Raw genomic sequence first — 15,687 nt, 5'->3', positions numbered from 1 at the left:
TTTTTTACCAATTAAAATATATATAGAAAACAAGAAAACAAAACATTTCTGATGTTTATTTCAGAGATTAACCTCATAGCTAAAAATTATTTTCTCAATCTGCAAAATAAGTCACCATATAAGTTAAGAACATACCAACATTTTTTGAAATTTGAAATATGGAAGTAAATATTCAATAATCTATTTGTAGTTCCAGTAAATCAGCCCTGTAGTTATTTTCTTGGATTGTCTCCCCTAAGTGGGATACAAATTTTCATTGACACTGTAAAACTTGTAAAAAGAGAATTTATCTTTGTTATACTAAACCAATGTATGTGTAATCATTTAAACCTTTTCATAATTTTAATCTACACATATCATGCATTCAACTTTGTTGACTGAAAACCTTTTAATATCAGCAGTTATTAATTTTTACAGAAATTAGTTCAATCACTAATATATCCCTTAAAACTCTCATCATGTTTTGACTATTAAATACAGGTATTAAGAACCATTCTCAATTGACAAAGGAAAGCATAAAGTGTTATAAATTATAAGAATGAAGCAACATAATTGTTGATCAGATTTTTCATTCCTAATAATTACATAGACACATTTTATGGGTAAAACAGAACAAGTACCTGTACTATGATATAAATTATGCCAGTACAACAATTTTTAATCATCATTTAATTTCCTCATTTTAAAGTTTTCTTTCTATAATCAAAATATAGATAACAATACTTTAAGCAAAATTGTGAGTTGACAGGTAAAATATTAAAACCCTTAATTTCCCTCTTTTTTTATATACACATAAAGTGCTTTTAATCTGAATAAACCTTTTTCTTTTTTGAAAAAAGTTCTCTTGAATGTTACCATAACCGTATCTTTGTTGGAGCTTATAATTAATTAAATCATTTACAAAAAAATTAATAAATATCATTTTTTAACCATATCACAATGTTATAAATAATAGTGTAATGAATAAAATTTGTTATGAAAAAAGAATGTTTAAATATTTGCTGATTTTTTTTGAACTCACGACCCTCCTTAAGTTAACAAAAATACAAAAACAAATTTTGGTTGTTAACTATACAATATATTTGTCCTTCAAATGAGTTAATCTAAATTTATTTATCAAATAAACATCATGATTAACGTTATGCTGCAAATGTTTGATAGTTTTCTCTATCATCTCTTGTTCTACTTTGACAATTTGTTTTGTTTCTTTTATAGGGCAAAAACCTCCTATACAATCATGAATAAGATGCACATTTTGTATTAAGTTTTTCAGTGGAACTATAATTTCCTCCGCACTAAACATGACAGCTTCTATATTCTGACATCTGTATATCACAGGCCTGCTTGTTACAATTACAGCAATCTCAATACACAATTTTCCACTTTTTATGTTAGCTAGCTGTTTAATTCTCCCAATTTTTTCCTGTAAACGTTCAAATATGTTTTAAACAAGTAATCAAGTGTTGTAAGGCTAATATAAATTTGATTTAGTTAAGTGAAAATATAATATAAATTATGAAATGTCATAATTCTGGACCAGGAATGTTTATATACTTTTAAAAAAAAATAAAGAAAGAAAAGTATAATGTTATGGTGCAATTATTATTTTTTGCATAGCAATATAAGCTTATTTCTATTGTTGTCTGTTCTATGGTAGGGTTGTTGTCTCTTTGACACATTCCCCATTTCAATTCTGAATTTTATTTGACATTTGATGATCCAATGATTAAAAGAAAAGGTCTATCCTTAGTAACAACTCATGGTCAAATGTGGATTTGACCGTAACTTTTATCCATTGAAAAAAATTGTTCCATAAAACAATTACTGTCTTTTGTTTCAGTAAATATGTGGTTTCAGTGAATATCAGTTTTTCATAAGTCAATAAGAAATATTTACCTCATTAACAGACAGTAATTGTATAAGATCTGTCTACAACTTAGGAATAATATCAAACTTTCAGTTTAAACACTTTTTCAAAATACACACTAAATACTCATGAATTATCAATTATTAAAGTTTGCATAAAATAACAAGGGCATTCGTTGTTTTGTTAAGATGAGAAAAAAATCTTCACAATCCTATGAAAACAATGAGTTTATTTGTTTCACAAACTAATATACCTCTTCTTCCTCAAGATACAAAACATATCCTCCAAGGGTTGCTCTTTCTCCACTTTTGGTTAATGCATTACCAAAGAATTGTGTGACAGTACACTGCTCATTATAAGATGATATCGAAAGACCACAGTTGACAAAGGCTTGCAGAATTTGAAGGTCACTTAGTTTCTGAAAATATATTGTTTAATGCAACTCGATAATTTAAAACTCCATTTCATACTGAATTAAATGTGTATATCTATAGATTATATAATGTGCTGATTATTTTTAAAAACAGTATTGTAAGAAATTGTCTGTGAACTACTCTTTGTTCTATTGCACTAAAATGCATAAAAAATAAGCCTCTAATTAATTGACATCTAACATCTTTTGATTGGCTGTTGTTGTTTTCTTATCAAATAGACATGTAATTTAGTCCTGTCAATAACGTTTTTCTATGGTTTAAAATTGAATTTAGAATTTAATTATGGGAAAAGACTGTAATATTTTTTCCAACTACAATTATAAAAAAAAAATTGATGCATACTGTAACATAACTCACTACAAGGGTTAATCAGTTTGCAACACATTTTTGATGTTATTTCTCCTTAGACAGAAACAAATGTTACAGTCACTCCTCAAATAAATGAATAATGAAGTTCGAACACATTTATTTACTTTCAATTTTCTGTGTAAAGTAGAATGGCAGAGTTACATTTTACTTTTGATCAGGAACCAATTATGTTCAAAAATATTTTGAGAAAATAAGTGTATTTCAGTTTGATGTAAATCTGACAAGCCTCGATCTTTTATTCTTCATATTGACACTGTAAGGAATTTTTGACATTTTAACTTTTATGACTATCAAACCATTTTAATAGTGATTTCATCATACAACTATAAATATATAGAATAACCATACATTGTCTCAAAATATCAATGTTATTTGTACAAGGCTTAGAAACAGGTAGAAAGCGAGGCTGTGCCAAGCATTTCTACCTGTTTCGAGCCGAGTACAAATAACAAATTGATATTTCAAGACAATGTATGGTTATTCTTTATATACTGCAACTCTTAAAAATGTTCTGAATGAAGTATTTTGGGTAAAAAACGTCATTTCTTAATTTGAAGCGGACGACGTTAAATTTCCGCGAACCTGTATGTTTTATTGACGTCATAAATAAAACTCTACGGAAACCCATTGTCAACGTCATAAACAAGGTGATATACTGTCATGGACTGTATATGACATATGAATATACAGTCAATGCAATTTGACTGCTCAAATAGCACAGCTGCAGTATATTTACCTGTAGATTGTCTTTCTTTTCAAGTTTTGATAGGGTGAATTTCCCTTTTGTCTCGTTCCCTTTTCCCATAAATTTCTCCACAATATTAACCCTTCCAAAACTTTGGACTTGTTGACTGGCTTGAATCCTTAAATAAAAATATATTCAACAATTCAACAATTCTTACAAAGACACCTTATTAATATGGTTCTACTTAATATATGAAAAAATAAAATAAAACATTTGTTATTTGATTTTTAATGATGTGAACTAGAGCATTGGTTCAATTTCAGGAGACTCCTCATAATGGAATCATGAATAGTTCGGAGGTCCAATCAAGTCCATTTTCCTATGAAAAAATACCGATTAAAAATCATATTGGTGAACCTATAAAATTAAAAAGGTCTTCCCTACAAAACAAACCAAGAAAGGAAATTTTCGTCTGAATCTTGAAAAGACATTTAGGTGGAAAAAACTGTCAAAATAGATGCAATTTTGGTATAGTCATGTTAGCGACCTCTTATATCAGTAAACCATTACTATATAACCTACTATGACAAGAATTCTTACATATACTTTTCTTAATTTGTTAATCACTTGATTCTAAACAGCTTAGTTCAACTGTATTCATTCAGCTGTTTACTAAAACTGTCATTTGTTTAAATGAGATAATTCTGATATTTCATAATAATTGATACATGATTAGACCAATTTTTAAAGAAATTTATTGCTGTAAAAACTGGACTAATTGACTTACCAACCAGTAGTGGATCCAGAACATTTCAAAAAGTCGGCAAATCATATTTTTGTGGTTCATGTAAAAATTGGTTGAAATTTTTTAACTGTCTAATTCATAGCAAAACCAAAGCATTAACTTACTAATGTAATGAAAACTTGAAATTTGACTTGGATGATACCTAAAAATGAGACATGAAACACATTTTAATCTTCATTTTAAAACAGGTTTCATATTAGAATTCTTATACGGTAAAAAATAATCAAAGCATTAACGCACGATTCTACATACCAGTTGTTGTTATCTAAGAAATAACCACCACTAATGATGTGTTCCAGAATGGCATTTCTGCTAAATTGTGCTGCTGTATCTCTACTTTTTGCCAACTGATTTTGTATAAATATTTCTGATCTAATGAGCCCATGGTTTTTTTCGAATGCATCTTCAGAGTATTCCAATAAACATCCATGTTCTTTAATATCATCAATCTACAGATATTAAATGATACACTGTATTAAATTGTATTAATTTTAACATAGAGTCTAATTACATAATATAATAATTACATTAGATGTATGTTTCACTATAATATGTAATTCTGATTGGCTAACTGCACATCACATGTTATTCCTTAAGCAATTGCATTACTCAATAAAACTTTTCATTCATGAGGCAAAATTACAATTTAAATTTTTTTTTCCCCATCCATCATATCCCAATGAATATTGTTCACTGAGGACAACTAAGTTACTTTTATTAATTTATAGATACTATCTCAACTTACCAAGTGCATACACAAGTGAGTCTTTTTTTTACTGGAAAGCTCTGGTATTTTCTCTTTTATTATGGCAATGTAGTTCTTTATGTCTTTATCTACAGTTTCAGTACCTTCTGTAGTGTGAATGTGTTTTGACATCTGAAAAAAAAAGAAAGCAACTCAAACACATACAATATACTTTTTATGACTATAACCACATTACAGTAAGTATGATTTTATCAAAACTTATTCAAAATTTATACACCAAGTTCATTTTTTTATAAATGTATATATCAGAAAGTTGGTGAAATCTCCTTTAAAATGTATACATATCAGTAATTTCGACAGGACTGTGTCATGTGGAATTTCCTCATTGTTGAGGTCCATACATTTTTTGTCAACTTCTATGTTATTTGATATATGGTGGAGAGATGTCTCGCTGGCAATCATACCACATCTACTTCATTTTATGTTCAAAATAGTGAAGTTGAAATCATTCCTTCGTATATTTTACCAAGGCCATCACTTGTTGCTTGACCGTTATGGAATAAGGGTTTCACAGATGATATTGGATATGTTCCTTATGTTGTACAATAACCTTCCCTTTTCCTTAATTTATGAACATACAAGCTGCAAAATCAAGCTTATCTAAATATGACATATGATGATAGTTATTGAGATTATTGAACAAATATATCCTACTGAATATTTTCTGATATATATAAGAATGCAACATTTTGATTGGTTGGTAGTCAGTCCCAATAGATATCTTATTTTCATTCCTTATCATAAAACCTTATAAAAATAATTTCCATGTTACATAGAAAATTACCATTGCTAAGGCTGATATTGCTTGTAGGTATTTCATTGGAAGACGGACATACTCCATATTAAAAAATGCCACCTGCACCTGCAATAAGTCAAAAGAAGTTGAACTGTGGACAATAAATTAGTTCAAAAATTATTTCCCTAATAAAGTACTTAGTATTTAGTTACTTAAAATTAAGCAACACTTGCTATCAAATATAAAATAACTCTAATTTATAGTTTCTTAAAAGGAATGACACAAAAATTTCTGTGAATTTGACTCCCATATTAATTTATAAGTCTTGCCAGTGTTCTGGATAATTATAAGCTGGCTACCATGATTAAGCAAAGAGGGCTGATAGTGGCATTTACCAAATTTTACTGTAATGAACTATAAAAGTGAAAGGTTGAAACATTATAAAAAAATCAATAACAATGTATATCAAATATTTCTTACATATGTTTTAAAATCTTTTCCTTGTCGACTGTCAACATATTTAATGAATTTCCCATTCACAGGGTAAGGAAAAGAAGTCAAGTTTAAACTATTAAGATGCAGTTCTAATTTTTCTTTCTGCTGCTCTGAAAGTTTTGTCAAACATAACTGCAAAAGAAGTAAATGCACTCATTAAGCTACACTTATAATTATTGAAGTATAGTAACTCAAAAGATTTAGAATTATACATACAAAAAAAAATATAAAAGTATTAAATTATTTTAAAACTATAACTTTTTCATCTTAAAAACAACAACATAAAACCGATGTTTATCAAACTTTATTCAACTAATGACTAAAGAAATGTGAAAGATTTTAGAATAAATGTGTTGTCTGTCATATGTCACTTGTTGGAATGTTTTGGAAAATAAATTCAAATTCTTATAATAATAATGGTTATTATATATTAATAATTTAATTTGGGATGTAGCGCGTCTTTTAATCGGCTGACGTTATTTTCTTATCAACCCATAGACATACTTTAGTCATGTGATTAGAAATAACATAAAAAAATGTGGTCATAGACAAAAAAAAATAATTAATATAAAACCAACAGCTAAATGTGAAAAAGTTTTGTCAAGTTGTGTTTTGTATATACCATCCAATTATTTTATATTTACCTGCACGAGATGTTTTACTAAACCCAAATACATGAAATGGAGTAATCCAGTTGGAGTGTCTCTACAAATGGAAAAATCAGTTGAACATCATTATATATAACATAGGGTATAGCATTCTACTGGGTTGTTTTTTTTTTATTGAATATGGCAATCAATGTTTCAAAGGTTATTTAATATCTCCAAAGCCTTGTTTAAATATTTAAGGTTTATGACCCCTTAACATGTTGTTTAGATGGGCGTCTTCTCATTTATCCAACTTTTTAGCTCACCTGGCCCACACTTTAGGTACTGCTGCAGAAATTTTATTGACCTCTGGCCAAGGGAAGCTAGCTCGTTTTTCTCCCAAAATAACACAAACAGAATAATCATAAGAGAGGATGTCAATGCGACTATAAGTGGTACCTATATATTATTGTTTGAATTTTGTTCTGTTCAGTCTTTGTGTAGTAAAACGTATTCAACTTATATTTTGTCTCATTTGGATCAATTGGTCAGAAGAACAGTAAAAAACGAATGAACAGGATCTATCAAAAAAGCTTTATCTCATTGACAAATCTCTTCATGAATAAAAGTGCAACTGATATTTTTCTATCCAGTTCACATTTTAATTAATGGTTAAAAAACTTTAAAATACTTTCAAATGAATAACATTACATTAACTAAATGTTAGTTGCACATTTTAACATGCTTTTCTTATTAATACTACAGAAAATTAAATCCGGGTATAATTTTCAGTCTTATTTTTCATCTATCATTCAACCCAAACTCTAATTGAAAAACCCTTTGTTCTTGATTACCTTTGATCTCATCTATCCAACTTTTTTTTTTACCTTAACAACCTAAAATTTTAAAAAGTTGGATAAATGAAAATGAACCTTTGGATGTGTGTCTTTTTATTTTAAGCTATGGCATTTTCAGTTTATTTTTTACTTATGAGTAAATCATTCCAAAAAATCAATTTGTGTTGACCCTAGGTGACTTTTAAAATGAGATATCATTGAAAAAGCTTCAAATTATCTCCCTTTGTTGCAAAAATGCCATTTTTTGGGATTAAAATTGAAGTTATCGGTGACCTATATTTTTTATTGTTGTTTTCAAATAAGCTATACATAAACTAAATAACTGTAAAATTTGAGCAATTTCTGTAATTTAGTTCTTTTTTTATTTCGATATTACCGTTTTCTCTCCTATTAGTTCAACAGAAAAAAGGACATCAACAAAAATGTATGCTTATTCCGAAGGCAGATTGTGAGCGTAAATGAACGGTGACCCCATTTTTTTATTTCATTTTTCTATTAAGTATAAGATAAAGTTCATTTATAGAAAAATATAGAGAAATCCTGTATTAGATAAAAAAAAAAATATTTAGACCCACGAGCCCCCTTAAGGATGTACTTAGGTGAGGTTTTGGAATTTGCGTCAAAAGTTCGAACTTCTTGGTGTTTTTCCATACAATACAATGTAAAATATTTTGCCCCATAACACCCATATATTTTCCAATGGTTGCTTCACATAAATGTCCTGTTGTATTATCACGTTTATATCACGTGGTATATATTAAACGTGAATATCACGTTGTATTATCACGTTGATATTATACACAACGTGAATATCACGTGTGAACAACGTTTTGTCACGTTTGTGCTCACAACGTGAATATTACGTTTCTGCTCGTTTCACGTTCTACTCACGTTGTGTGGACAACGTGAATATCACGTGATTCTCATGTTAAAATCACGTTGGAAAAAATTGCCTGTGTACATGCAGCCAACAATCATGCAACCGCACACACAAAGACATCACACACACACACACACACATATACATAATAGCAAACTAAAAAACATACTTACTCACACCATGCATTCACACAAGCATACATACAATCGTACAATCTTACACACATGCATTTACACAAAAAAATAAAGAATAATGTACGAAGTTTGTAGCCAAAATAAGATTAAATAAAGGCTTTAAAATGAATTTGTATCATGATCAACGAATAATTTTTTTTTATACTTACCTTTTATCTAAAAATCATTTTGAATCATTATAAAGCCTTCGTAAATGTTATAAAAATAGAGAGAAAAATACAAAATATATATGTTATAAAACTACCCGTATTGTCATATTAATTTATCACAGATGAGATTAGAATTGTCATATTAATTTATCACAGTTGAGCTTAGAATTGTCATATTAATTTATCACAGTTGAGCTTAGAATTGTCATATTTGTTCTTATTGATGTCTGTATGTTGCTGACGATTTCTTTGCAGATGAAAAACAAGCAGTCTGGTCAAGCTTTGATGGAATAAACAATGGTGTAGCGAAAAGATCATTACATGATGATGATGCAGCCTGCTTCAATCGAGATGCCACTTGAGATTTTTTATTACAACTATTTTGACGTTTTGCAGCTGGTTGATTAGTGCATGTTGTTAAAGCCTTTCTTTTGCGGTTTTCGGGGACTACTGCTGTTTGTACAGATCCCAATGATGCGGAGATAAATACTGGTACTTCCATTGTTGTCCTTCTATTTTCGTATGCAGAGCAAACGACAAAACGCTGATGCATACTGTCCCAGATGTTGCTAAAGTTCACCTCACAGTCTGATTTTGATCGAAAAAGTGGGGTGGATGGATCTGCTCTCTGCTTTGTAGACAAGAAGTTTAGTTTGACGTTTGATCTTTGAAGGAGTGAGTCTGTAGAAATCGGAATCTGATTAAAAGCGTTTTGTCGATGAACTGGTAAAAATGGCGTTTGACATGGAGTCTTAGTGTTGGAAATCGGTTTCTTATGAAGCATCGGATGGGTCTTCTCAATTAGGTTAACGACAACCTCAGTGCAGTCGTTTAATTTCAAGGTTCTTGTTTTGGCAGGCTGTATTTGGAAATCAGTTTTACTGAAACTTATTTTGCTTTTCCAGTCGTCTTTGGCAGCCATTTTGTCTACGACATCAAGAACAGAATCTCCATGCATCAGCTGAGCAGCAATATCTGCTATATCGCTATCTATTCCAGAAGCGAGATTAAGCTTCGATATATCGGAGTTCCGGTTATGTTCTCTGATTTCCTGTGCAGACCGGTAATATGAATCTTCATTCCAATAAATGTCCTGTAGATTTGATTGGTTGTCCTCGATAGAGACATATTTGCAATGAGAAGCAAGATGGTCTGAATAATCGGTGTATGAAGTGCAGAAACCAGTGTATGTTGGTATCTGAAATCAAAGATGTCACTCATTATTTTATTTCATTTGAAATAATCTTCAGAACATTCAAACATTAATGTATAGACTACCGGGTCATCTGACTTCAGTCGGTTTTACACGGGGTTGGTTTTACTTTTTTGATTTGACTTGATTTCACGTTTCTGCAGTTTGTTTTTCCATTGTGGTATTGATCTTTCGATTGTTGAGTTTGATATATTTAATTGGTATCCTCCCATTATTTACTTTTAACTTAGTTTCAAATTATATATCTAAGAATAATAAACAACGAATGTTGAACCTATCTTATTTCAATTCACAGGTTCTTGATATGAATAATGACTTTACAACTGAATTAGGCAAAATTTATTTGCTTTATAAATATAGGAAAATCGGGACAAACTGTCGAACCACAGACTAAGAAGTGTTTTGGGAGAGTCTGAATGGAAGGTCCTTCATTTCTTAATCCTTTGAGCCATTTTCCCTTTTCGACTTTGTTCCTTTATTATTGATTTTTTTAATTTTTTTCAGCCATTTTTTATATTTTATAAGGTTTTGCCGATATAAATCGTAAAATCTCATAAGTTGCCTAAAAGAGGTCTGGTAGGGGTTTACAGAACAGATATTAATGGCCAAAAACCATAAAGAAAGGAGAAAATTGTCCAAGACAAATAAAGAATAGAAAATAATGGGGTGCCAAATTCTAAAAAGGATAGAAAATAATGGCGGGGGTATCAAGAGTAGAACAAAATGGTATAAAAATTTTAAAAAAAATTAAAGAAATGTTAGTACTCAAAGCTAGACTTTCATAGTTCTTAGCAAAGTTTAAAAAAAATAAAAATTTGAGGCTCAAAATTATAAATCAGACCAAGGCTCCGTGTTGAAGGCCGTACATTGACCTATAATGGTTTACTTTTTTTTTAAATTGTTATTTGGATGGAGCGTTGTCTCGTTGGCACTCACACCACATCCTCCTATATCTATGTTACGGATTTGTGCAGTCGGTCTTTTACGAAAGTTTTCAATTTAAAGTTTGTATCTATAAATACCTCCATTTTCCTTTCAAAAGTTTCTCTCCAATTTTGTATATTGAAGAATCCTGGTGCAACATTGTCAGTATTCTGAAAACAGAATTAATTTGTTGTAATACAAGTGTGGACACAGATGAGTGTGGATAGTATGTTTGGATGTTTGACAGTGTCTTATGACAAAAGGAGTTCTATGTTTTTCCTATATGGTGTTATTAACTGTGTTGCACGATGACAACCAATCTGAGCATTAGGAGTGTTATTCATTTTTAAAAAAAATGTATGTTCAAGACGGGTATGGAGGAGACAGTTATTACATTAGTAACCAAATGATTATGATAGAATATGTTCTACATCTTTGATTTTTTGTTGTAATACTATGACGTTACGCACGATATTGCGTCCCAATTGGTAACGTCAAAATTTGACGTTTTACGTCGGTAATCGAGTATACTTTGTTAGTTTTGATTGTATTCATTTTTGATCGATATGGATACTTCAAAGTCTTGAATATGTATGAAATATTTGCTACTGGTAGATACGCAAGCAAATGAACTTTTCGGACTTCTAATTCGGCTTGTGTTGTATTTTTCTTTATATTCATTTTAACTTTCTTTTTTTTTTGCTCTTTTCTTTTTAGTTTCTTTATCTCTTAACAATATTTAATTCTCTCTGTCTCGGATATGAAATGCTTTTGTTCTGTAATTAATATTTTACCTATTTAAAGTATTTATTGACAAATTACCATATGGTTTTTTTTTCATTTTAGAGAGTTATTCATTTTCTATTTGATTATAACTACTTTTATATATTGCAGTTCTTATCGTGGTTTCTATGATTCTATCTATTTTCGAAATTTGTAATTTGGTTATTTTGTTTTGTCCTCTGATCTTAAAACATAAAATCGGACCGTACTTGTTATTAAAAAACAATGAAATATCGTTCATATATCATATGATAATACGAACTGCTTTCGAATTCGATGGCCTAGGAGGATGATAGGCCCAATGAGTTCAAATAAAGTGATAAAAAGCATGGTAATTTTAAGATACGCTCGTGGCGAGATTTGTTCGACTCCGATCCTAATCGACAGTTATTGCAACTATTTTAACTTAAGGTCGCCTGATGTTCGGCTACTCCTACCTTTGATGACAGGTCAATAAAATACAAAAAATGTCGCTTATACATGTAGTGGTGTTTAACACCAAAACAAAGAACAAACTTTTAGAAATAATTTAAAAACACAAAAAAGTCATATATGTATATATAGCGTCCCGAATCGAAAACGTTCAAAACGTAAGAAAATTGCTCAGTGGACAAACTTGCAAGACATTTGATTTGTAAAAAAACGAAGTCATTTCGACTTAACAGCTTATCAAAAAGTATGTTATCGTATTGTGGGGTGAGAGCACAATTACGAAAAAGCACTGTTTTATATGCTACAAATTGAATATTTAATAAAATGACGTTGAAACTGACAGTGTTTTTGTAAAAAGCGGCGAAATTCGACATTGGACAATCTTGCAAGACATTTTTCCGAGGCCAATGCGTTTTTATTTGTGGTGCGAGTGCTGTAAAATTCCGGATTTGAAATGGTCTATCTAAGCACATTTGTAGGAATAATTTATAAAAACAAAATTTTATATCATCTGATATTCTAAAAAGCGATAAATTTTGAGATCTTAGCATTTTCAGAAACCTGACCATGGCGAGGATTATTCATTTTTGAAAAACTAAATTTTTACCATTCGATCAACACAAAAAACCGCAATGGCGTCATAAATTATATTAGACGTTTATCATTCGTGCGAATTTTCGCGGATTTTAAACTTTTTATTAGACCACAAAAAATCCCGCAAAAGTTATTTTGCAAATAATTTGTTACGTCTGACACGCATATTTTTGACGTTTTTGGTAATATTTGTATCATTATTTGAAACTATTATGAAAAGTTAAAGAATATTTTTAATATTTTTGGAAACAGTAATACCTGCCTCATCTATGGATATAAATTTCATAAAGCTGAACTAGTCAGTTTTCATAGAAAGACTATTTATCAAATTGCTCTGTCGCATTTCACGGCATTGACGCAATAACGTGCTTAACGTCTATGTATAGACCGTAATAAGATGGATTTTGAATATTCTGAATATATAAAAAAAGAAGATGTGGTATGATTGGCAATGAGACAACTATCCACAAAAGACCAAAATGACACAAATATTAACAACTATATGGTACTGTACGGCCTTCAACAATGAGCAAAGCCCATACCGCATTGTCAGCTATGAAAGGCTAGTTGACAAAAAGTACGTGGTTAACTGTAGATCACGAAAGTTTTGTCAACTTTTTTTGTCACAGTGGTATATCAAAAGGGGAAACAACTTCTTAAAAGTTTATTTGTCACAAATTTATCTCCATATACTATTTATAAGCCCAATTTTACTTACCTCGTTAGTACTTGCTTGTTGAACATCAGAAGTTTTGGGAAGTTTTTTTAAATCAACATTCTGCAAAAATAAAAAATACTGTTCAATCAACATGTTAATAAAATGACAGCTTTAATGATTACTTCGAGGCGATCATAGTTATATTTTAAAAAAAATAATGTTTATGCAAATTTTCTATGGCACTATCACTTTTGTCTATTGTTAAAAGCTTTCTTTTGTGACCATACATAGATGTTTAAACTTCAACTTTTGAGTCTCTGGCTGGTGTGTTGTCTTATTGACAATTGTACCACTTTTTTATATTCGTGAACATGATTTATCAATAGATCTCAATACGAACAGGAAGTATCGATTGAGGTAAGAACTTTGGAGCTGTACTTCGTGGTAAAAGCCTCGACTGAATGGTGAAGAACTGCAGTAAAAGCGGTACTCAATTGCTTCTGTTTTATCAAGTGGGTTTAGAGATTTTATCATAATTACACACTTATGCATATGCGATGTCACTATCTGAGTATTTATTTTTAAACAAAGGTCCTCACCAAAACTTTGTGGGTGTTATTCACAGGCTCTCCCGATCCACCGGCGAATCTAACTGAATCTTGATGTTTTATAGTCCCACTCAGCCATTCTATCGATGTTGGTTTATCAGAAGAGGAATCTTGGACTTTTTGCAACGGACCAAATCTAGGCCTCTTTTCTTTCGTCTGCAAAAGAAATACCGAAATATGATATAGAAATAAAGTAACCCAGACGCAGATTAAATGGATGCACAACCTAAATGCATAAACAAGGGTTAATGCATAGATTTAGAAAATACATGTAAATCATTTGTCTTCTGAAGATAGTATGGTTTTGTTACACAAAACTTTTTAAAAATTGGAAGTTAGCCTTAAGGACAAGTCTATTGTGTATAAGCGCTGATTTTCAAGACAAGTCATTTATTATAGTACAAGTGTAAAATTAAGATGACGAGTTCTTCAAATCAAAGAAAAGAGTATATTTATTCCATGCATTGTCAACATTCATATTAGATTAAAACTTGCATTTACTTTGCCGCTGGACGTCAGTAAAGCAGACATTTATCCATGGCCAACATCACCCTTTAATACTGCGCTGCTTTGCATTGAAAACGTAAAACGTGAAAAACTGTTTTGATTCATTTATATATGGAAACCATAAATTATTTTGGCTAACAAACTATAATGAAGGTTAAAATAGAGCGATGCTTTATGGTTTAAGCTGTGGAAGGAGAAGGTGACCAAGGCGTACATCCCTCAGAAAGCAAATTTTATTAATTAATGAATAAAACGGAAAATTTTATTTCTAATTTCAAGAAATAAACTTACTTGCAAAACTTCCCAATCTTTATAAGTCCAGAAATCTGCAAGTTTTTGCAACATTTTCTAGGTTTAGACGGAATATTAAGCAGTGAAATTTGGAGCGACTTTATGCACGATCTTTTGGCGTAACTATGTAGAAACAGTGGAACAATAGTTGTGACGTCCGCGGTATTCGACGTTATTTTAACGATACCAACGTACACACGGGAGTATGTTTTTTTTTTATTTCTTTTTTTTCTATTTTATTTTCCTAACTTTTTATTTTATAAAGTGACAAATAAAACAGTTCTTATTAACAAAATTAAAAAGATATGAAGTTTTTCATCAGATAATAGAAGACAACAGTGACAACATAAGTAAATAAAATTCACTACTATACCCTTTCCAGTATGTGCGAAGTTTCGTTGAGCAGGAACAAATCCTCAACATTTTACACGTAACACTCCTCTTGTCCATCTTTTACAATTTCTGTGATGGTGAGCGATCACGATGCCGGAGAATTCGCCATAAGGTAGCAATACACAGTTAGGAGTTTAGTTTCGCATTATGGCCCCTGTGGATTTTTCAAATAGGAAAGTTATTGTGTAATAAAATTCATTTTTAGACAGATGAGTGCTAATTTAGCCTTCAAAGGTGGTTTATAAGAGCATCAAGATTTTGTTTGACATGTTTTATGGGCTGTTTTCTGTTTTTCAGTCCGTATTTTCATAGCTGGACCGGCCATCGGTCCAGAAATTAATGTACTGTTTACAAACACTCTTTTTCTACACGAAGTTTTTGACGCAATTTTACAAAAAAATGAGACGAAAGACATATGATTTTCATTGGATTTGCTGAATGATACATGTACACAGTTTCA

General features: G+C 30.4%; 2 protein-coding genes across 2 annotated transcripts; both read right to left on the bottom strand.

Moving 5' to 3' along the window:
- Positions 1-8,683, bottom strand: LOC134710674 (uncharacterized). The gene is made up of 9 exons (XM_063571060.1): positions 8,655-8,683; positions 6,802-6,862; positions 6,143-6,289; positions 5,711-5,788; positions 4,906-5,037; positions 4,413-4,609; positions 3,407-3,533; positions 2,121-2,285; positions 1-1,423 (listed from the first exon to the last, which is right to left on the bottom strand). The coding sequence occupies exons 1-9, from the start codon at positions 8,681-8,683 to the stop codon at positions 1,070-1,072; spliced, it is 1,290 nt and encodes a 429-aa protein (XP_063427130.1). The 3' UTR covers positions 1-1,069.
- Positions 8,684-8,809: 126 nt separating this feature from the next.
- Positions 8,810-15,056, bottom strand: LOC134709365 (uncharacterized). The gene is made up of 5 exons (XM_063569533.1): positions 14,835-15,056; positions 14,028-14,192; positions 13,489-13,548; positions 11,060-11,131; positions 8,810-10,022 (listed from the first exon to the last, which is right to left on the bottom strand). Exons 1-5 carry the CDS (start codon positions 14,886-14,888, stop codon positions 9,042-9,044), a joined length of 1,332 nt encoding a protein of 443 aa, XP_063425603.1. The 5' UTR covers positions 14,889-15,056; the 3' UTR covers positions 8,810-9,041.
- Positions 15,057-15,687: the final 631 nt, after the last annotated feature.

Source organism: Mytilus trossulus, chromosome 3, assembly GCF_036588685.1.
Source record: "Mytilus trossulus isolate FHL-02 chromosome 3, PNRI_Mtr1.1.1.hap1, whole genome shotgun sequence".
Classification (NCBI taxonomy): domain Eukaryota; kingdom Metazoa; phylum Mollusca; class Bivalvia; order Mytilida; family Mytilidae; genus Mytilus; species Mytilus trossulus.
This window is presented reverse-complemented; position numbering and strand designations above follow the sequence as displayed.

What these genes read in the sequence shown, in the direction of transcription:
- LOC134710674 (XM_063571060.1), bottom strand. Translation starts at nt 8,683, where the DNA reads ATGTATGCTTGTGTGAATGCATGGTGTGA. An exon ending in GAAAAGATTTTAAAACATAT is followed by an intron (nt 5,789 to 6,142) that starts GTAAGAAATATT and finishes GACTTATTGCAG; the next exon opens with GTGCAGGTGGCATTTTTTAA. An exon ending in TTCTTAGATAACAACAACTG is followed by an intron (nt 3,534 to 4,412) that starts GTATGTAGAATC and finishes TTTTTATTTAAG; the next exon opens with GATTCAAGCCAGTCAACAAG.
- LOC134709365 (XM_063569533.1), bottom strand. Translation starts at nt 14,888, where the DNA reads ATGTTGCAAAAACTTGCAGATTTCTGGACTTATAAAGATTGGGAAGTT. An exon ending in AAGATTGGGAAGTTTTGCAA is followed by an intron (nt 14,193 to 14,834) that starts GTAAGTTTATTT and finishes TTTCTTTTGCAG; the next exon opens with ACGAAAGAAAAGAGGCCTAG. An exon ending in ATAACACCCACAAAGTTTTG is followed by an intron (nt 13,549 to 14,027) that starts GTGAGGACCTTT and finishes TTATTTTTGCAG; the next exon opens with AATGTTGATTTAAAAAAACT.